Source organism: Orbicella franksi, chromosome 12 (assembly GCF_964199315.1).
Source record: "Orbicella franksi chromosome 12, jaOrbFran1.1, whole genome shotgun sequence".
In the NCBI taxonomy this organism is placed as follows: domain Eukaryota; kingdom Metazoa; phylum Cnidaria; class Anthozoa; order Scleractinia; family Merulinidae; genus Orbicella; species Orbicella franksi.
The window spans coordinates 25,885,389-25,907,807 of NC_138156.1; the positions used below are offsets into that span (position 1 = coordinate 25,885,389).

The 22,419-nt window shown below is 38.7% G+C and overlaps 1 protein-coding gene and 1 long non-coding RNA gene across 2 annotated transcripts; both read right to left on the reverse strand.

Moving 5' to 3' along the window:
• Positions 1–1,109: 1,109 nt before the first annotated feature.
• On the reverse strand, positions 1,110–3,072 carry LOC145464315 (uncharacterized). Its single transcript, XR_014041414.1, has 2 exons — positions 2,480–3,072; positions 1,110–1,397 (listed from the first exon to the last, which is right to left on the reverse strand). It is a non-coding gene; the product is annotated as an uncharacterized LOC145464315 (long non-coding RNA).
• A 1,921-nt stretch (positions 3,073–4,993) lies between these two features.
• Positions 4,994–20,756, reverse strand: LOC145463215 (uncharacterized). Its single transcript, XM_081446949.1, has 13 exons — positions 20,629–20,756; positions 15,075–15,181; positions 13,721–14,158; positions 12,267–12,653; positions 10,943–11,300; positions 10,425–10,648; positions 9,783–9,967; positions 9,093–9,179; positions 8,709–8,900; positions 8,131–8,348; positions 7,544–7,584; positions 6,812–6,908; positions 4,994–6,375 (listed from the first exon to the last, which is right to left on the reverse strand). Exons 2-13 carry the CDS (start codon positions 15,145–15,147, stop codon positions 6,093–6,095), a joined length of 2,583 nt encoding a protein of 860 aa, XP_081303075.1. The 5' UTR covers positions 15,148–15,181; positions 20,629–20,756; the 3' UTR covers positions 4,994–6,092.
• Positions 20,757–22,419: the final 1,663 nt, after the last annotated feature.

Consider the following 22,419-nt stretch of genomic DNA (forward strand, 5'->3'; position numbering starts at 1 on the left):
AAGAGAGTTTTCCTAATAATAAGTTTCGTCAAAATACTGGGAACATTTCAGAACAAGCTGCGAAGAATTCTGGGAATGAGACGGCAAGGAGGACTGGAACGACATGAATGGCTAGTTCCCTTGCGAGGCACGCCTGCAGAGAATCACGGTAGTTCTTTTCATCAAAACACGTATCCAGTCCAGGCATGTCTCATAGAAGGAAATGACCATCGCACATGGCAGCGGCAAAGAGGTGGAAAAAGACCTAGGTGGATTGAGACGAAGGCGTACACTGAACACAATATCGACAGTGAAGTGGAAGAAAACAATGATCTCATGCAAGACGAATTTACGAAGAAGAGACGAATTATGTTAAGCCCTGGCCAAGCGGACTCGCAAGTAGTCGCAAGTAGCCGCAAGTTGAACTTGCGTAGAGACTTGCGTCGGGTGACCGATCGCGAACGGACTCGAAAGTTTCCTCGCGAGTACACGCAAGTTGCGAAAAAAAAATTATTTCAAGGTTACGGGCTTCAGTCATATCCTGTATTTTATTGGCTAATAAGTTGCTATAACATCCAATGGACGTCACTCAACTTGCATTGACTTGGGTTGCGTGGCCAAACGGTGAAACACTTGCGTCGACTTGCGAGCAAGTTTTATCTCGACCAAAGTGAGGGCAAGTCATCGCAAGTCAACACAAGTGCATGCAAGGCCTGGCCAAACGGACTCCCAAGTAGACCCAAGTTTTCAACTTGGGTCTACTTGCGAGTCCGCTTGGCCAGGGTTTTAGGTAGTTCGCAAAGTGGCTTTTTGTCTCCTCTGAAAAACTTTATAAATTATCGCATATCTTCGGAGGAAATCGGGCAGAAAATCAGCTTGGTATATTTCTCCAGTTTTATTATCAGAGACAGGGCAAAATTTGCTCTTCATTATTATAACTATTCCCTGATTATAACCTCCTAAATGCATCCATTTTCACATACAAAGTAATAACCGCCAGCAATCGAGATGACTTTTATGATGATAGAGTCATCTAGTTCGAGTCTTGTGTGAGAAACATTAAATTGAACGAGAATGCAGTACGTAAAAAAAATTCCCAAGATAGCCAAAACAACATGTTATGTATCAAATTGGTTAACTTTATTTGTTATTTGTTGTTCAATCTTCTTGCACACCTGTTAGAAAGCAAAGGTTTTTCTTAGATATGTTGTAAAATTTCAGTAATAAGCTTATAATTGCGATATTGTACTGATTAATCGTGAGTTCTAATTGGCGAGCCTGAATGACATCAATTAAGCTGTCAATTTTTAAATAGTAATAGTAAATGATGTTGGCATGGAAATCTCGCTTTCAAGCTGTGTGGAGATAGTCGTCGTTTTGATATCCTTCGTGTTTGTATGTTCCGACACTTCTTTCACCTACAACGGAGACAAAGGAAAGTATTGTGACTTCCTTCTGGGTGAGGAAGTCTAGCGAAAAAGTTTAAATTTATAAATTGAAAATAAAAAGCTTAGGGGAAAAAATTACGATGGCCGAGTTTCAGATTAAAATGTCTCTAAAGTATGTTTCAAATACAAAAGCCTATTATACAAGTGAATAGATGAAAGATCATATATTTTAACTACGGAGAATGATATGATAGATGTGGTGAAAATGTTAGGGGTACATTACGAACTCACAAAGTGACCATCTCCCAGGTGGCTTGATAGCTCAGTTGCATGGTAGAGCACTGCACCGGTTTTAGAGGTCATGGGTTCGAATCCCATTCAGGCCTGAATTTTTTTTTTTTTTTATCAGGCTTAAATTTCACAACTGCTTAAGTTCTGTGTATGGTTGCGATGATCAATCATGTCTACAAAAGCCTATTGTTAGGAAACAGTGCTTAGGATGCATCTTTACTTGGGAGAGCTTCGTAAATTACTCCCCAAATCTTTAGACGCCCAGCAGACACGATCCAGGTTAAAGGTGAAAAATATGCGGCCCATTCCAGGCAAGTGAGAATTCCTCAAATTAAACAAAATTTATCGACACATATTATCAATGAGTGTGATGAGAACTAACTTAAATACGATAACCTTCTTGTACTTCCAGAGCGAAACCCAAAATTTGGAAGCAACTCAAGCTATTAGTTTTAACAATGTTTCAAGAAACATGACACTTCAATTCATAACCGCACCCAAATTCGCAAATAGCTAATCAGATTGAAGCTTTAACTACAATCCTTGATATCCTGCGATATTACGTTACTGGTCTGATATGGTCGGAGTTTGTGCATTTGGGTGCGGTGAATACCTGTTCCTAATTTTTAGGGTCACTTCGCCAGATCAGGCTAGTTTGCTCTGTGCCAAAATACGAACCGTGGCTGGACAAAATCACCTGATAGACCATTGAAGTGCTCCAAAAACCAGCGATTAGGATGAAGTATAGCAGATTGACGATAGTTTTCTTAACAGATTAGTACGTAAAATTGCGTAAATCGCCTTAGTTGCACATTTCTTACCTGTCCTCCGTTGATTTTTTCTGAGATGGGACTCAGTTTCAAAGTTTCTTTGAGAGTTTATTTGGCCTTCCCTGAATGGCCGTTTGACTTCTCTTCCAATACTGAAGTGTCCAAATACCTCTTTACTCGCCCATAACGAACACAAAGCAAAGAGTACAAGAAAAGAAGCCCATTTCGTGGATCCTACCATTTCTAACTGTCGAGAAATCCGAACAAAATGAACAATTCAGTGTTAACAGTACATCACAATCAACTAGTGTTGACACTTACGTAGTTATTGAGATTCAACTTAGAGGTTTAGGCGTTAAGTGCATTATCCAATACCTTTACTTGTCAGCCTATTATCCAACCCAGACTAAGTCTTCGAGCCCAAATGTGTTACGCTGAATAAATGTTCCAGTTTTATATCCACTCCCTTGAGAATAGAGTTCTATTTTTTTCCCGCCTGTTTACATTTTTTAGCCTTAATTTTGCAAATTGTAACAGTTAGTCTTTGATAAAAGATTTCATCTAGCACTTGGTTATTGCAATCGGAAATTAATCGCAGGAAAGCGCTAAGCCTTGACAATGGTCCAGCATTATTCCGCCATTGATGTTTGATCTTATGTGAGGAAATCAACGCATTGAATGATTTTCATATTATCTTTGGGATTGGCTTGTTTTGAATTTTAAAATTAAAGATCCCGATTATTTACGTATCTTCAGAAACGAAGAATAACATGAGCTATTTCCTCAGTTGATTTCGTTTATTCGCCGAGGCAATGTTCAAAGTTAAGAATCCAAATACGATTGCAGTAAGATGTTTCCTGTAATGATTAACAGGAAATTGCTTTCTTTTTTAATCAAAGGAGTCACACAATCTTATGTGAACTAATTTTTGTGTGTGTGCGATAAGCATAATTTGAGTCCAATCAAATCTGTTTGCTTTTAGTGACTTAGAACTCGATATTGGACTTATTATTGCAATTTAAATTTCGGTAAAACTGCTTGAAAGGTTGGAAGATTTAAAATAACATTTAATCTAACCTTGAGTGACTTGCCAAATCAATATCGACAAATCAAATTGATTTTTATTCCGTACCTCTTCTTTCCGCTAATTGACAAAGTCAATAAAACGCTTATGTGGTTCAGCTGTCGGCGGTTGAGCTGACTAATCAGTTTACAAAATTTTAATCAACTTCTTCCCGGCTATTGATCAAGGCTGTGGTGTTGAGACTTCTTTCCTGAACTTCCTTCCTTATTTGCTTCTCCTGATATTTTTCAAATTAGTTCATGGAAAATATAGAGAGCTACCTACACGCTACGGTGAGGAAAGATAATTAACAATTGATGGACAAGGCTGGGCAAAATATCGTGATTTGTCAGTGGTGAGCAGGTCAGTTATTTGCCGAAGCCGAAGTCTGAGGCAAATAACTGCGAGACTCTGATAAAACACGATATTTTGCGATAACCGAGTTTCGATAACGGTTTTATCATTCGATCACCAAGTTTGTTTTCATATATAAATCACTCTCCGGCAGCTCAGGGAACCGATCTGCCATTCCTCAAAACAAGCGCGTGGTTACAATTACGCAACGGAGCTGAATATTATTTGCAGTAATACACATATAGACGGTGCTACGCTAGCCTGCGAACGCAGACGTATTTGCGGCTGTCACTTGGTTCTGCCAAAAAATAACGTCTGCGAACCCGAGCCAGAAGACGATTTCTGTGACGTAGCAATTCTAAGCCAATCACAGTTTAGCTCAAATAACCCCAGAACTACTGCACGAGGTATTCGCTGCGAGGAGCACTCGAGTTTCATTCTATCATAGAATCTGATTGGCCAAGGAGAAACAAAAGTCATTACGTCAAAGAAATCGTTTCCTGGCTCGGCTTCGCAGACGTTATTTTTCGGCGGAGCCAAGTGACAGCCGGAAATACGTCTGCGTTCGCAGGCTAGTGCCACGCATGAGCAGGCCATTCACGTAGTGGACCTTCGGCCAGTGAAAAGGAAGAAAAAAATCCATCGAATGATAATGTGATTTGTCTGCATAAGTGGTGTACGAAGATGTTTCTTCCAAACATTTGATCCCAGTGCACAGATCACGGTATGTGGGTACGGTACATGGAAGAGATTTTTGTGAAAATTAATATACCTAATCTTGTTCATTTTCGGGGGAACATAATTTTGCAAAACCAAGAGAAGTGCGAAAAATTGCGTTGAAAGAAACTACAAAAAATTTCGCCAGCATTTTTCAATTGTTGATTAGCATTAACAAACCGGATAGTCTGAGAATTGGCGCCATATAATTTAAAGCCATTTTTTCAATCATGTCGAACCGATCTACGAAGAAAAAATCAAAAATTCAAAAATTGTGAAATTCAAAATGCGCTGGTTTCCAAACGAACGACGCTATTGAGCTGGAAAGTTGTAAACAGATATAAAAGTAGTACCTCTTACGCCCAATGAGGATAAAAACTTTGGTGGCTGTTTAGTTTTGGATTTAAGGATTTGATGACGTCACGTGAAAACGCTCTATAATGGCCTCTACGGTCGGGGAGGCTCCGCCCGCAGGCATCTTTTTCCGGCCTTAGGTATATAATAGGGTAGGGAATTTACAAATTGAGGGTAGAGAAATGAAAGGGTTGGGAGGTCGGTCCTTAAGGTATCTAAAAGAGACTTAAACTAAAATATTCGAACAAACGCTGACTATAGCTGTATCATTTCATTTATTGAGAACTACATGAGAAGACTTTCTTTCTACGGCGATTTATTTGTGATACAAGCCATTTATGAAAGTATGTCGGATAGCAGTACCTTTTTCAATAAAAAGTGTACCAAAGCAGCACCTTTTCTGTCAAAATGGTACACTTAAGCGGGAGTTGGACCCCGGGTCGGAGGCTCCCCGTATTAAACTTTGTAGAATACCCCCTCCCCCCTTAGGGGGCTCAAACTGTTGTTATGAAGTTTGCACCCTTCAATTTCACTGAAAGTAAACATTTCTGCAATTATTTCGCTGCTGTTTTAGAAAGAAGCAATAATTTTCTAGCCATGGTTCTGCGGTATGCAGGAATCCATTCGCGTTTACTAACCAGTTTGCAGTGTTAGAAAAGAGAACGGGTAAGATTTGAGATTAAAGTTTATTCTATCACGTTTATGCTATTTGCTGTAAAAATCTAATATTTACAAAATCATTCAGGGATTATTTTTTCCTATAAAAGCTACGTAACACTACAGGTCCCTAGTTTTTCGCCACTATTTTTAGCTGTCAAACTATCTTTGGGGTGCACTCGATAAAATAAGACATGAAATTTCCGTTTTCCGCCGTTCTCTCAAGTCCAGTCTACCAGTGTGGGCTCCTTTCTTGAACAGTGGCTGGTAATCGAGCTTATTTTAGGAATCAAATGAAGTTCGAGCCACGCCAATGTTGATCTACTTTAGGGGTTAATTCAATTTTTCCGACAAGCATCCCCGATCTTTTCATATGGGAGTTTCTCGCGGCTTAAACTCAGTAAAGTTTCGAGTAATCTTCTATTCTAGTCAGGTGCCTCAGTAAACCAGATGAATCTAGGCTAGGACAATTTTAAAGGAGACCTGATTTTGCCTGCGTCGATTTTATACGAGTATTGTTTAAGCGTTTGTAGATTTGGTTGTAACTTCGTTGTCATCGCAGGCCAAATTGTCTGCGGCAGTGTTTGAATCGAGACTCTCTCCAGGAGCATGTCCGTCGCACGAAGATCCACTGGACAGTGATACTGCCGTCGCGTCATAGTACGGTTGATCTTCATTTAACTGATCCATGTCCAGATATGGTATTTCTCTTTGTATCCAGTCCTCTAGTTCTTGGCACAGCTCGGTAAAGGTTGGTCGCAGATCAGGATTGTCCACCCAGCAGCGCCTCATCATTTGATAGCTGTGTAAAAATGCAGATGGAAAATAAGCGCCGGTATAAAACACTTTGAATGTCTGAAATCGTAATATATCGTAATATATCACACGCGAAAGACCGTGTTTTACCACATTTCCTAACATTGAGGTGTTTGGGAATGTGGTCAAACACGATCTTCAGTGTTTGATATGTAAAACTGGGAAGAAAACGGAGGGGTAAACACGTAAAAATCTGTGCTAATTACACCGTCGCACCGTCATTTGATGAATTATTAATAAGTTTAAGAAGTGCCTTTGAAAGAGAGGAGAAGAGATATTCTATGATTTAAGGAATATTGATATATTGAAATGCAAATTATCATTCCAATCGGTTTTTTATTGGACAAAAAAAATTCTAACTGAACAATATACTTCCTCCCCCCTTCTCCCTCCACATTCATCACCATAAAAATGTGACTTACAACTCCTCTGAGCATGTATCTGGTTTTTCCATCCTGTATCCTCTTTTCAGAAGTCTCATAAGTTCTCTGTTTTTGATGCCGGGGTAAGGGAACCCTCCTAAAAATAAAGTTCACCTCGATTGTTATCACCCTTCATGATCTCAGTGGTAAATTACATTTTTAAAATTGTCCAAACAGTGTAACGGGGCTGAGACTCATCAGACATAAGCATGGTTTAACTGGACGCTAATTTGTTGAAAGGTCAACCTGCTGATTCAGCCTAGCGCCTTAATAGGGAGCGTAAGATACCGTTATGAGCTCGCAATCGTTCACCGAGCCACCACGTTTTGGTTTAGGGTGGGCGGGAGGTTGGTGGAACCCAATCTCCCCTCATTCCTCTCGCTTATCGCCCATCCCCTTGGTAGAAATTTCATTCTCTCCCAAACCTTTCCCTCCTTCAAAAATTCAAGCTAGTGGTCCAACATTTCGCGAAGAAGTATTAAGCTTTTGTCCGTTAAGGCTGCCTTTTAATTTATTCATTTCCAGTCAGTCTGTAAAGCTTAGCTTTGAAGAAAACGTTCAATGTCAAGTGATGTGTGTGCATACCGAACTACATATCCTTGAACCATAAATATTATTGGTATTTGTTGTATTTTTGAAATCATATGAATTAACTTTTTGGCACTTTTTATTTGTTTTCAGGCAACTGAGGGGCAAATCAATGTAACATGAAGTACCGGCTAGAAAACTTACCAAGAGTCGCAATCTCCCAGAGAAGAACGCCATATGACCACCTAGGTACAAAATATAGATAAATACTGATAGTATAAAATTGTTCGTACTTTTTGGTATTCAATCTTATTTAAAGACCTAGTTTTCTTGACTTTCCTTGCACAAGGACAATGTTCTCATTGTGATCATGTTCAGAGTTTCGATTTGTATTGCTAATCGCATGAAAGCGAGTGCAATTAAAGATTTGCACGAATGCTATTTGGAAGAGTTTTAAAATACCACGAGTATTGAAAAATCCTTAATTGCTCGAGCTTTCAAACGATACATTATACTATAGAAATTTGTTATTTGACAGAAAAATTATTATTGTGCGTGCGTTTATTTGCGCTACATTGCAAACTAAAAATTAGCGATAAATTAGTCTGCTTTCAGCCAATCATAATAAAGCAATTTTCTCAGTCATTTAATAAAATCCGAAATTCCGCGTTCAACATTATTATTTCGTCATTTCATCAAATTATTTAGGATAATTCCCCAAAGGCGCCTTCAATTTGACATATAAAGGCATAAGCTACAAGTTCAATGTAGAAATTTGCTGATTTACTTACACGTCACTCTTTGTGGTAAAAATACCGTCATTTATAGCCTCAGGTGACATCCACTTTACAGGGAGCTTATTGTGTTGACCTGTCATGTGATACACATTCTCTCCCAGCGTGCTCCGCGCCAAGCCAAAATCAGCGACTTTGACAAGTTTGTTGTCACAGACTAAGACATTACGAGCGGCGAGATCTCGATGAACAATGCCCTTTGTTGATAGGTATTGCTAAAACAAGATACATCATTAATAACTGCAAGCTGTGGACAAAGGAAAACTTAAATGGTTTAACAACTCGGACAGCTGTCAACAATAACTGTGCAGTTGTCGATTTGAGAGAACAGAAATACAGCGGTCGGGAACATAACGCCGTGTAAAACAGGGCAATCATATTTAAGCATGCATGATTCCTGAGAAAAAGAAGCGAACGCGGACAGTCAAGTCTCCCGAGACTCGAAGGGAGTTTTTGGTCATGAAAGATAACCTGGTTCTTAGAGTAATTAATTGAAACTTTCCTGCATTAAGGCTTTTTGAACAACTGACTACACTAACAGAACAATTAAAAAGAACAAATCTTTTCTCACTTACCATTCCTTGTGCTATTTGCCAGGAAAAGGACATCATGTCCTGCGGGGTTATAGAATCGTCTTCATCGTCACCTCCATCCTGTTCTTCATCATTCAAAGACTGAACGCTTTTAATTCGTACGTCAATGCTGCTGTCCGTTTTCGAGAAGGCGACGTTGACTTGGCCAATGTCATTTACACCAGGCCCACAATACTGCAGGTATTATAGACAAGAATAACTTCAAAAGAACTTATTCGGCAATCGGGGCATACTAATAACAAAGAAAAAAATGCCCTCTCTATAGCTAGATCTGAAGAATTTATTACCTCTATGGAGAGGTTTTCATAACAGATGCTACAGTTTAGATGTTATATTCAGGAGTTTACTAAGTGAAGCATGACTTACAATGCCTTCGCTATTCTTGTTTAATAATCCTGGTGTATTTGACGCTTTTTTTCGTATGTTTACGTAACCCATATTGGTGTCTTTTACCTGGAAATCAGACAGCAAAGATTACAAGACCTTACAAGTCATCTGTTAAGTAATGGTTAATTCGCTTGGGTAAAAAGTCTCTCATCTCTTGTTGCAGGTTGTTGTGCTTCAACGGACGAAATAAACTTGTTCAGGGAAACTGCCCCGCTAATACCTTCACCTCGCTTTTTTCTTGACTCGAACAAAAGCTGAGTCCATTTCTAACTAATGTGACTAGTTGATACTACCAACGACCACTATTTGCAGACCCTAACCGATAAATTCTCGAAATGCTTGAAATGTTAAATGAAAAGAAAGCAGATGAGAGAACAAATAAAAAATATCATTATACAGGATAAGTCTGCGGTGGGTCACTTTAATGAAGGAATCAATGGTCGCCTAATGTGATCTATATCTGTGATTATATCATTTGAAACGGATAAGTAGGATCCGAATAATTTGAGACTTTGCGGCGCAATGTTGGAATTTGAAGTCGGAGCGCTAAGATCTGGTCTTTGCAACTGGTACTGTAAAAGCGTCCAATTCTTTTTTCCCATATTCAAAAAAGATCCCGAGCATTCATACGTCATGTGGCTTCAATTCAGGGTATACTAAACCCTTTACCTTTTTCCGTCGTTCTCTCAGATAAGAAAGCAAGTCTCCTTTTGCTGCAAACTCCACGATGAGGAAACTTGGTGTGGACTTGGTACAACAGCCAATTAAACTCACGATGTTCTTGTGTGAGCCAACCGCTTTCATCAGGGTAATTTCTTCTATGAAATCGTTCATCTGATCAGGAGTGGCATTATCTGAAAGGTTTAAGCGTGAAAAGTTTGAAATAATACAGCTAACTTGTACTTATCACGTGTTAAGTGTATCATAAATAGCCAGCCGACCTATTACTGAAAATTAGTGCTACTATGATGTAACTCCGACCATGCTCACTTAGGTAAAAAGGTTGACCAAAAGGAAAGCAACTTTGCTTTTTCAAGCTTTCTGTTGTTAAACGTTAGCAAAGCATACCTCGTGGCGCCGTGTATGTGAAACAAATGTTTCAAATACGATACACACGGAACTTTACAATAGACTTTTAATCATGTCACATAGTCTTTTGTGCAGGCTGGTTGTAACTAATGCGTAAGCGTAACCTTCCTCCCACGCGAATCCAACATGACCAGTGATTGTTGCGTTTTCAAATTTCTCCGCCGTAGTGTGGACGGGGCCTGACGTTATGCTCATGCGCTGGTAAAAACCAGCATAACATACCTTGAAGCGTTTTCACGGCTACAGTTATTGTAGAGTTTGCAATTTTCTTGGATGTCTTATTAACAGATTGACCCCTGTTTATACACAAGGGAGCTTTCATGATTCCTTTGCAAACTTTACCAAAGGCGCCATGACCGAGCTCTTCATATATAGTGACTTCATTACTCTTCAGTTCCCATTTATCTCTCGTCTCATCTTTCTTTTGTTTGTGTTCGTTATTTTCCCTGCAACATCAATTGTTATGACATCACATTTACGTAAATTGTATTAATTCGCAGGCTTTAGATCGGTACTTTGAAAGTTTCTTAACATTTACCTCTGAAAGTTATACTGAAACAATTGCTCGCCTAACCCGAGTGCCGGTGCTGATATCGAGACTGACTTTGCTCCCAGCAGCAAATATATATTCACCGATGCTGATGAATGCCCACTTCGCCTTCAGCGAAAAACGTTGTTAATTATAGCCTTTGCCTAAAATTTACAATAAGTACTCAAATACTCAAAAGAATGATAAAAACCTTCCACTGTTTCGCCTCCTCCAAATGTAACAAGAAACAAATAGTCCAATGGCCACAGCAGTCACACTGGCACTAACAGCTATGACCACGATCACTAACGTAGAAAACCTACTCGTTTTCGAGCTGCCCGAATCTTTAACACTAAAAGTTCTTGATGAACCGGTGACGTTTTGCGCTACCACTGTAGAAACAATCGTCCTTCTTGTTGTTGTTGTTGCTGTTGGCCTCATTGCAGATGAAGGTCCGACGACCGTTGTTGTAGAACTGATCGAGCTGGTGGAAAAAGTTGTCTTTTGTGGTATCAAAGAAGAAACAGAGCTTGGTGTGCCGTAGCTGGGTACTAGATGGAGGTCAGGCTCTAAGTGAAATCAACAGAAATTGCAGTTAATAAAGGACTTTTTATACTTCTGCAAAATGTCAACATTTGACATCTAGAAACGTCGACAACGTTATGTCAGCACAACGGTAGCTCTACGTCTGTCTGGGTGACTTAACTCTCCAGTAAGCTCCAGTAATAACGTCATATATCTCGGAGTATAATTTGATTGATATTCTTTAGCTATGCTATTTAAATCATTTCACTAACGCAAAAGACATAAGAATATATTTTATAAGAATATCGAGGCCGAAATTCTAGAAAAAGTTTACGAATATTTGACCGCCATATTTCAAGAATAAACCCGAGGCTGAGATTTTGAAAATAGTGTAATTTTGTAAGTTGAAAATTTGTAAATACAACACAATTGCATGTTTTTAACTAAGCCGTATAAGATTCTTCCTTCTCTAAACGGCAAAACTAGCCAAAAAGCAACAAAAACAGCACTAGCACATTTCTGCAAGAAGTTATGGGTGTGATATCAGGCTTTAGTATAATTTCCAGAGGTGAATATAAGAATTGGACATTCTGATTGGTCGAAAAGCTAGGCATGTGACGTATGTTCGATGCTAATAACATTTCAGCAAGAGCTTATGGCCTTCATATCAGGTTTTAATGCCTACAGACTGGCTCCAAAATTACCTTAACACCATCCTGAAGACACCAAAAAAATTCGAGAACAGAAAGTCATATGTAGGCTATAATCTAAGAATATTCTCAAGAATATTTTCAGCCTAAACTTTACAGAAAAATAAGAATGTTTCGCCTCGGCCGGAAAAACAATATTCTTATAAAAAAAAAAAAAAAGACTGTAGCCTGCCAGGTTCTCTCTATGCAGGGTTTCTTTTAGGTCGATCGCCAGCCCTCTTTTTCGATCGTCCCCACTGACCGACAAACTGGATTAGGCTATTACTCTGGTGGATGGTGTGTATACGAGAATTCCCTTACCTACAGAGTTACTCCGCCGACAGAAGACCTTATTACTTTTCGGCAGAAGATATCGGATCCACTGAGCATCCGGTGCTATGAAAAACGTTGGGTATCCCACAAGAGCATAAGGTTTTGGCCACAAAGTGTCGGTAAAATTAGGAAGAAACCAACCCTCGTGGTATTGGTTTGAACATCTCCACGATCTGTCGTCAGTTCTGACACCATTGCTGGACGACGACAGAAAGTAAACCTCAGCGTCAACAGACGGATCTTCCACATGTATCGCTTGAAGTTCGTGCTGATCTTTGACAACCGTCAGGCTATCGTCTGCTCTTGCTGTAAAAACTCCATCAAGATACAGACTGATAGTCTGGCTCTTTGTCGATGCGTAGATTGCTGTCAAAGCTATGGGAAGAATTCCTTACAATAACTTTATTAAATTCGTTTTATATATTTATTTATCAGTAGTAAAACTAGCAACCTTTGTGGCATTATAGGTGTTGAAAATGGAATCCCTAAAATAGGGTTCCCACTCCACTGATAAGAAATCAGTGGGGAAATAAGGATGTTGTGAATGTGAGGGTGGGAATGTGTGTGGGTATAACAATAAAATAAATTTAAAGAAAATGAAAGGTTAATATTAATGGTTAAACTGAGGGAGTGACCTCTGTAGCACAGCACTCTCCAGCTCAATTACAGATTAAAAGAAATAAATGAAATGAAATGAAATAAGCTCGTGCGGATCTTTAACAACCGTCAGGCTGCCGTCCGCTTCTGCAGTAAAAACTTCATTAAGATACAGTTTGATAGTCTGGCTTGGGTTTAATGCGTGGATTGCTATCAAAACTATGGGAAGAATTCGTCACAATAACTTTATCCAATTCCCAAAAGCGTGAATTTAAGGCATCCCCAGGTTTACTCTGTGGAGGCGCGGTAGCTTCATGGTTAGTGCGCTCACCTCCGGATCGAACGGCTCGGGATCGAGCCCTGGCCAGGGACATTGTGTTATGTTCTTGGGCAAGACAATTTACCTTCAAAGTGCTTCTCTCCACTCAGGTGTAAAAATGGGTACCGGCCAATTTAATGCTGGGGGTTTACCCTGTGATGGACTAGCATCCCATCCAGGAAAGAGTGTAAATTTTCCTGGCCGCTTCATGCTACTGAAACCGAGTACCACCCACTTGGCCCGTATGCAGACTTTACCTTTTACTTTACAAGGTTTATTCTCGCCGCACTCGTGAAACTACATAAAAAGTAATGTTGATAAGAGTTCAACGGGACAGAAATGTACGAAACAACTCCAACAAATATCAGCATAACAAATTTCTGGCAACAAAGCAAAAGCCTACAATAGGGAATCTATACTGGGCACGGTGACGAATCCGACTGAACTTTTTATGCCTGAGTGGTTTGATATTAAGATAATAGGGCTGAAACTGGGAATAATCGGAAAACTGAACAGTGCTACTTACTGCTGTTACTAAGTTTCTCCTCCTCAGTAAAGTGACGTCTACAGATGAATCTGACGGCGTTATGATTTGCTGCACTGATCCAATGAACATTTCGAGGAATTCCAGGCACGGAATGAAAGCCGAGCGGACCACTGTTATCATGTCTGACGTAAGCGTGTGGCCATGTGTTATCATTAAAATTAGTTTGTTCCCATCCATCGTCTGGTGTAATAAGGATTTCTTTGCATTTCCAGGTACCATCCGTGGCCACTCCGTTGCTAAACACGCCTAGAAATCCACCGATAAAACCTGGTTTGTTGTAAACAGACACAGCAATAACTTTCGTTTCAATAGGGAATGTAAACCACCTTGCCGCGCTCCAGGAGCCGTCGTAGCCAACAAGACGTCCGTCCGCGAAAACTGTGAGGTTATCGTCACCAGTTAAAATGCCAATCAAATCTGCAACAAACGAGTGAATAGACTTTACAAAGATTAACTAACTACGTAAAGAATATTTTGAAAATTATAACTATATGAAAGTGTGAATTCAAAGTAAATTTGTTCGAGTGTTTTTTTGTTTGTTCGTTTTTTTTTTTGCGTTCTTTTTTTGTATAACTACCCAAATAGACGGATTTGGCTAACGCGTTTACATTCTTGTTATCACCCAGTTCCGACCACGTGACGATTCATTTGGGAAGTCAGACATTGTGCAATTTGTCACATGCAACTGCTTGCATGGGAGTATGTACAAACAGAACAAATGCAGCCTTCCAAATGAATCATCGCATGATCTGAATTGGATGGCAACAGGGATGTAAATACGTTTGCCGAATCGGTCTATTCAATTCTGATTGAAGGCGGCATTTGTGAACAGAATATGAGACAATGTTGCCCACTTCATGTTTGTCAAAGATCATTACATGCACTCCTTAAATATATAAAAATGTAAAGCTACACCTTACCACTGATGCTCAAGAACGTCAAATGCTTAATGCACTTGACTGGCATGACTGATAACTCAAAGCTAAGCCGTTAAAGGAGCTACGTCACAGTTTGCGCATCTTGAAAAGTTTAGCCCAAAGTTTTCAAGTTCATCGTTTGTAAACCATGTTAACCCTCTCCATCCTTGACCATCCTTATTACTTTATGCTTTATAATGATTATCTCTTTGGTGTTTTTCTATGCTGGTAAACTTTCATTTTCAGGCTTCCTTCAATTTAAAGGTAATTTTGTACGTGGCCAAAATAACTCAAAATAACGTGACGGAGCTTCTTTAAGCCGTAACTACATATATGTCGTGCCTGACACAGAAAACTGAATGGAAAAATATTGAACAGAAAACAAATGTCTTTTCGTTATCTATGGGTTCATTTACCTGTTGCATTTGTTTGGCTTGATACAATGTTCTTTGTACACAACCACAAAATACCGAGGAAGACTGGGTACATTCTGTTTTTAATTCCCGGAGGCAGATGCCATGAGCTGAAATTGGAATAAGAAATGTAGTCTTTAGATTATGCGTTTCTACTTTCAGATAAAGAATTAGCAAATAAAGAAGCCTAAGCCGTGTATTGCACGACGGATATTTGAGAACACGAGGGAAAATATAGAAAACACGAGCCGCAGGCGAGTGTTTTCTACATTTGTGGAGTGTTCTCAAATGTCTGGAGTGTTTTATCAAAGTGTAATACACGGCCTAGGCTTCTTCATTTGCTTTATGATATAGATTTTATACGCGCAACACAATAAAACACGCTTTTTCTATGTTGTATACTGTGATAAAACATGGGTTTTGATCAATCAGAGCGCGCTCAGGGTTCTATATATTATAAATACGTAATAAAGTGTAATTATAGACTCAAAATGCCCATCAATAATTCAAGAATTTTTGATAACGCTTGTTATTATGTGATGGGGTGTGGGGTGAAGAGAAAGCTTAGTCCAACTGATTGAAACTAACTGATACCAGTAGATGATTAACAACTTATGGCTTTCGATTCAGCGATACCCGTAAACTTGTAGTTGATGGAAGAAAAGACTCCATTTTTTTGCAGTGTCGCATAACCCACTGCAATTTCTTGCTGACAACATACAGAAATAGTGCGGGTATGATTCGCCATTTTCGACCAGGTTCTTATGTTCGTCCGGTCCTAATTACGTCAGCTCGTGTGACTGTTTTCTTTATGATTGCGTCAGTTGGTCATATGGTGTTACTATAAAAAGGTTCATTATGACAACGAACCTCAAGCTACTTTATCCAATATTTAGTTTTACCTTGTTGTTTATTTGTATCATTATGTGCAGCTAAAGATGGTAATTAAAATTTTCCCCTATAGCCTGCGGTACACAGCTTTATTTATGTTGACGTGTTAACGAAAACAAATTCCCTACCCCACTTTTTTAGTTAGATAACTAACAATATTAGTTAATTAGAGAAATTGCGGTATAGCAAATAAAAATGTAAAGTTATAATAAAAAAAACAGCCTATAAACTTGGCTTAAACTCGTATATTGTAATCAGCAGTAACGGGTGTTTTTTTTCGCTGTTTGTTGTACTTAATTAAGTGTTGCTAAGCTAGCAAAATCAATTTCCGATGAATTATACGTGAATTGAATAATGTGTCATTTTGCAAAACGTTTTCCCCCAACATAAAGAAGAAAACTAAAGGGATCGGAAGAGACTGATGGATAGGAACACTTCCTGTACCATCGTTTTTATAATTTTAAGATTAGTTATAGCTTCTGAGACATTAACATGATTTGTTGTTGCCGATTGTCAATCAAAACTACACTCAGCTAATGTGTCCGAGGAGGCTATTGTGAATTCGATTTATTAGTTAACACTAATTCTTAATCTTTTCTTTGAGTCTGGTAAGGTATCGTACTAACTGAGCGACCCTTAGCTATATTTGCACAAGCCTGAATTAAAACTAAGTGCAGCTTTGTACGAACTTTAAAACAATGCTGTAACACACGCTATTATAATTTGTTTTTCCCCTTTTTCTTTGCCGCAATATTATGAGTATACAGAATTGAATATTGGTTTTAGTATGACGGTTGTGATTGGTCGAGCTGAGCTATGGCTTTGGGAAAAGAAATTAACAGCAGGTGTGACTTAACAAAGTTACACGCGAAAATTGAGGGCTGTGAATAATCGGACTACAATAGTTCCACCTAGAGTAAAATATAGTTAACACAAGCATTCTTTGAAAATGTCCAATACCTTTTCTTTCCGTCCTTTTACAGCTTCAAGATTGATACTAGTATATTTCCGTGAGTCAATCACACCGCCAACGTCCCCACGCGAAATTTATTCGATCGAAGCACTTATTTATATTAGATTTTGCAAATCCCAAAATTTTACAATACTTTGGCAACATTTCTTATTACTGTAGGTAAAATGGATTGCCTGAACATTTCGTTTTTCAGCACACTTATGCAGATTGTTACTCTGTCAAGATAGGCGCAAGGTTCCCAAAACTAGGTGAAGTGAAGTAAAGGCCGGGGAATTGTAACCAGAAAGATTAAAGGAGGTTCTAAATATATATTTTATTGACGTAAGCCCGTGGCAAATCAACTGACTGTCATGTCATATCGATGTCCTTTGTATACATTACTCACTGAGAATAACAAAATGATGCTTTCATTACAATGTTTTGTTGGCATGTACAAAATTGCAAGATCTGTTTCTGAGTTACAACGCATGATACTGTTTTCATTTCTCTAAAAAATGATGGCTTTCCGATTAGATATTAAATCTACGAGATGTCCTAATCTGACGTGAAAAACGCCGATCAAAACTTGAACTTATATCTCTGCAGCTGCCTAACTTTTGGCTCCTCTTTATTTGACAAATAAGATAACCTCATAAATTTTCTGACAGTTGGTCACTGTTGGATGGGGAGATATTTACTTTCATTCAAGAAAGTTAACAAAAAAATAAATCAGTTTCTCTAATGCCACTGCTTAGTGAGGGTCGGGGGGTACTCATTTACATTTGTGAGTTATGTATGCATATGTAAGGCCTACTTTTTTGAACCCTTTTACTATGAAATAGGGTTTCGATTTTTTGGTCAGTTGTGAGAAGGGGTCTTAAAAACCTCATATTTTGGTCTAAACGAGGGTAAGGGTTTCAAGTGTGGCGCCGTAAACCTTCATCCAAAATATCGGGGAGAAACCGCCCCCAGACTACGAGCAAGTTCATGCTTTGTAGAATAGTATGTGTAAAATAGCTATAGTACATGTGACCGTTCCTGCGGGTTTTCGTTAGCACGGCTCAAAGAACTGTTGAAAAACACGACAAGACTAGGTGGAGATTTTACGAAAGGCCTCTGTTTCTTTCGATGAGTTCGTGAGTGATCAGCATTGACCACTGTTTACAGAATAAAATAACACACTGTTATCATGTAACAGACGGATATGAAGAATCTCTTGCCAGAAATGAGCTTGCGACGACTGATCAGGTCAGTTTGATACTGTTAAAGTACTAACAAACAGCGCAAAGAGCGTATAACTATCAAGTAATTATAGGTTAGGGCTCCTAGGTTCTGTTCTGAGATAGTTCGACAAATACAAGCTTAAGGATTCAAATTATTTACGAACGGATGTTAAACAGGCCTTGCAGCGCCTACCTTTTTAAGTTGGCAACCGTGTGTCTCTAGAGACAAAGGTGTTACCGTAGGTTTCTCAATGTTAAATGATGTTGTAAGATTGCAGCGCCCCGCTTATGAGTGAATAAATACACAAACCTTCCAAGGAAAACTATACAGAGAGACTGTGTGGTGCAAACTGCATTGAGTTATTCAAATGATCGCTGCAGCGCCTGAGGTCACTGAAAAAGATGTTGTAAGATTAATTGCCGCGTTCAGCTTATGAGTGAATAAATACACAAATCTTCCAAGGAAGACTGTATGGAAAGGAAGCATGATGGGTAATTACCGTATGGACCATCTGTTGGGTTGACATTTGATGTTTGGTGTTAACTCACCGAGACACGCGCATTAAGAGTCTTAATCTCGACCGCCGATCGTTGATACTGCAGGCGCATGATAGCAGGTGGGATGTTGGCCCACTAACAATATTGAAACGCAAACAACCTTTTTTGTGGTGATAAAACGTTTCCCTGAATAGCTACAAGAAAACGTTGCATTCTAGAAGTTGGGGTTCTGGGTTGTTAATTCAGTTTTAACAAATGACGAACTTTATTTTTGCTTACATTAGCCCGAATTTGAAATTCAGGAAGCAAACTGACCTGTTAGCACTTGAATTTTTATGTCAAGATTTGTTCTCGCTTTTTCCAAAAAAAATGTCATTTAGCTCTTCATTCTTCCTACACTATTGATACGTTTCAAGCGGGCACGTAGTGAAAATAAATTTATATAGAACCGCGGCGATTTACCACTACATTTTAAGAGCTAACACGACTCGGAACAAAATTATAGAAGTCAGTGAGTGGGTTAATGTTAATTTTCAATTGACAGGTACACGACATTTGGTAACACGCTTTAAGCAATTTAGATTTCAAGGCGACAGTGTCATTAGCATGTCGGGTAGTTAAACTAGGGCGTTTGGATGTTGTTCGATCTTTCTTCATTCCTTTTGTTTAAATTACTAAACATCCAGCTTTGAAACTCATGTGATCCTGAAAATTTGAATTATTGTTTGCTTTCATTATACTTGATCCATGCATTAATGTTAACTAGCGATTTTGAAAATAACGGAAATGTTTATCATGCTGAGAGACACATATACCAGCTGCCATAACTGATAATTGACAGTATTTTAAATGCTTTATTTGCCACTACGTTCGGGCATTTACTGGCGGTAGCATAGTAAAACCGATATAGAAATTCTCAACAAGAATGCTTTAGATTTTACAGTAGCATTCAAAAAATAGCATGAAACGACAATATACTGTTAGCGTGACGCGGTTCGTAGTCTTCGTAGAGGAGAAAATAGTTTCACAGGTAGATAAAACTCAGATGCCATGAGAAACGCAAAGATTTTTCTTTGTCCTAAATTCGTGACTACTAACTCGACACCTTTTTAATCACAAACTCAATCCGTAACAAGTCTTTTTTTTTTTTGAATAAAAGCAGTCTGCGCGACTTTCGTAGTATCTTGTGTCGCCCATACAAATCTATCTTCAAATTAGACACACGGCTGCTTTGTACACTCTTCTTATACAGTGCTTACAACATTGTGCACCATTTTGGGATACCCTTTGAATGAGCTATATGAACGACCGATGTGCGATATTCTAGAATCTTGGGTACTACTTAATCGAGGAAGTTGTATTTATATTAATTCACTACGTTGCAACAACTGAGAGATTGAAAATTGTTTGGAAATGTTCTAGATGTTGTAGGAAGGAAAACTGGATAACTTTAGTGACAACCAGACAAAAAAATGAATCTGATTCTCAGGCTATATCTAGTTCAATTCCTTTTTAAAACCGACGCTTTATCGAGTATTTTCGCTCGAATAGCCCGCCAAACGATCTCACTCATTAAGCGTGAGTGTCGCACCATTCTACCCGATGCAAGTGAACCCAATGGCCGTAGGCTAGTACAGTTCTCTAAAGGTTAACCAGCCGAAGATGCTAAAGAGCTGGAAGTTACTTAGTACAGCTGTCCAGCACCTCAGAAAATGGCCGAATAGAATTGACGACCCACGCGGAGCTGACGAAGCGTCCGAGCGGTTGAACAAAGACGAATTGAAGCACGGATCGGGTTTTCTATACAATGAAAAATATCTTTGCAAAAAAAGTATTTAAAAAAAGCAGGAGTCCATGGGCTCCTGAAAAAAGAAAACAGAAATAAAAAATAATCAAGGTTATTCCCGGGATTAATTTACAATGAAAACCTTTCACCATTTTCACTGGAGTTGTTAATTGACATGACATGATATATAAATATGAATTGAAAAACCTTCTGTCTGCCTTCTTTCTTCGTTTTCTCGAGTAACGTCGTTGTGTTCTGGACCTGTTAACTGTCCTCAAGTAACCAAGTGAAATTATTTGGCGATGGAACTTGTGAGTGTAAATCTTCAACCGCGAAAACAGTCACAGGTAACTAATAATGTGACGCATTAATTCTTATCAAACTACATATTGGTTTTTCGCTATAATTTATTGCATTACCAAGACAGCCTAGAAGGTCTATAACTAAGAGCAGCCAATCAGAATAATGTATTTCTGGTCCAATATTTTCTGTGCATTGGACAAGCTCACGTTTCTACAGCTTTTTAAGTCATTATGTCGGGTGCCTGTCTACATATCGGCTCCGGTCTTTTCTTTTATTTGCCTGCCTAAAATATAATAACACTGTGACATTTAAACAACATTATTTGAGAGATCAAAAACATGTACCCAGGCTCTGATCGGTCTTAGAATACGCAGCTGCAACCTCGGTGTGCACAGTCAAAGAAGGAGATCCCATGAATAGAAAGGAAATAAACAGGTTAAGAGGTGGAATAAGTGTGCAAGATGGCAATTCCTTAATGCACTGACCGGACTGGCAATATATTTAACAATTAGAGTATGAGCTCGAGATTTCTATCGCGTGATAGTTGACAAGGGCGCAGCCCGAGTCACTACTACTCATGGAAATCGAGGGCAAATAATCTAATTGTTTTAGTATAAATCTACTAGTCGTTCAAAACTTGATTCAAATTCTCGTCACAGACACCTCGAAAACGCCAAGAAGCGGCCGTCATTTTGTTAACAAGCGCACACTTCTACGCTACCCACTATCTACAACAAAATAGATAGTGAGTAGCGTAGCCAATCAGAGAACGGCATTCGTGATAGAACGCTAGTAGGTTTATACTAAATAATGTTGGCTAGTGAAGCGAAGAATACGAATACATTTTTATTTAGCTTTTTTTCCTTCGATACTGTCAATGTTTTTGCATTCTGAACACAACTGCGTAAACATGTAACAAGCAATAGATGCACTGGTTATGAATTCCAGTTAAGTCGTCCTTAATACTAGTACATCCAACTTCAGATAAGTTAAATTTTAACGGAATCAACAGCAGAGGCTTATAACAGTTGGTTTAAATCAACTGCAATAAATTGTTACCTTGACAAAGAAGTGCATTTGGCAATTTTCTATCAGGTCTGTCTCGAGGATATACTGAGCTAAGTATTGGATCGAACGACTTTCGGCGACGAATCCTGTTAATTCCCAAAGGTTGTCTTTCTTCTTTCTCAAACTCATTAATAATTCATCAAGCCTAAGCAAAGGAAACGACATGACCGTGAACGGTGTTTGCATATCTCATCTTAATTAGCATAGATTTTTAAGATTTTATTTTCTCATCATCATCATTTATTTGCCACGTAAATAATAACAAAAGATATTGACAATACTCAAAAAGCGGCGAGGAGACCTTTAAAAGAAACCACCAGGCTTATAACGGAGGCCACCTCAGAAGTAAATATATTAATAATTTTAAGTTCTGCGGGCGTGGCATGACCAATTCACTATTTTGTAAATAAAAATGTGATCAACTTTTTCTTAAAGTTGGAAAAGCTTGTTAAACTAGTTATAGATACTGGTAGAGAATTCCAAATTTTAGGGCCTTGGTAGAGTAAATTGGCAAAGGTTTATGCGACAATGGTGTGATCGATAACTACTGGCTGTTTTCGTGCCATAACTGTGTACTTGACTATTTGTTACAAAAAAATTGAGAAACATCAGAGGTACTGAATTGAA

Excerpts from the sequence above, each read along its gene's own strand:
- LOC145463215 (XM_081446949.1), bottom strand. The coding sequence starts at position 15,147 with ATGTACCCAGTCTTCCTCGGTATTTTGTGGTTGTGTACAAAGAACATT. Across the intron at positions 10,649-10,942 it reads AGGAGGCGAAACAGTGGAAG|GGAAAATAACGAACACAAAC; the intron begins GTTTTTATCATT and ends TTGATGTTGCAG. Across the intron at positions 6,376-6,811 it reads GATACATGCTCAGAGGAGTT|CTATCAAATGATGAGGCGCT; the intron begins GTAAGTCACATT and ends ATTTTTACACAG.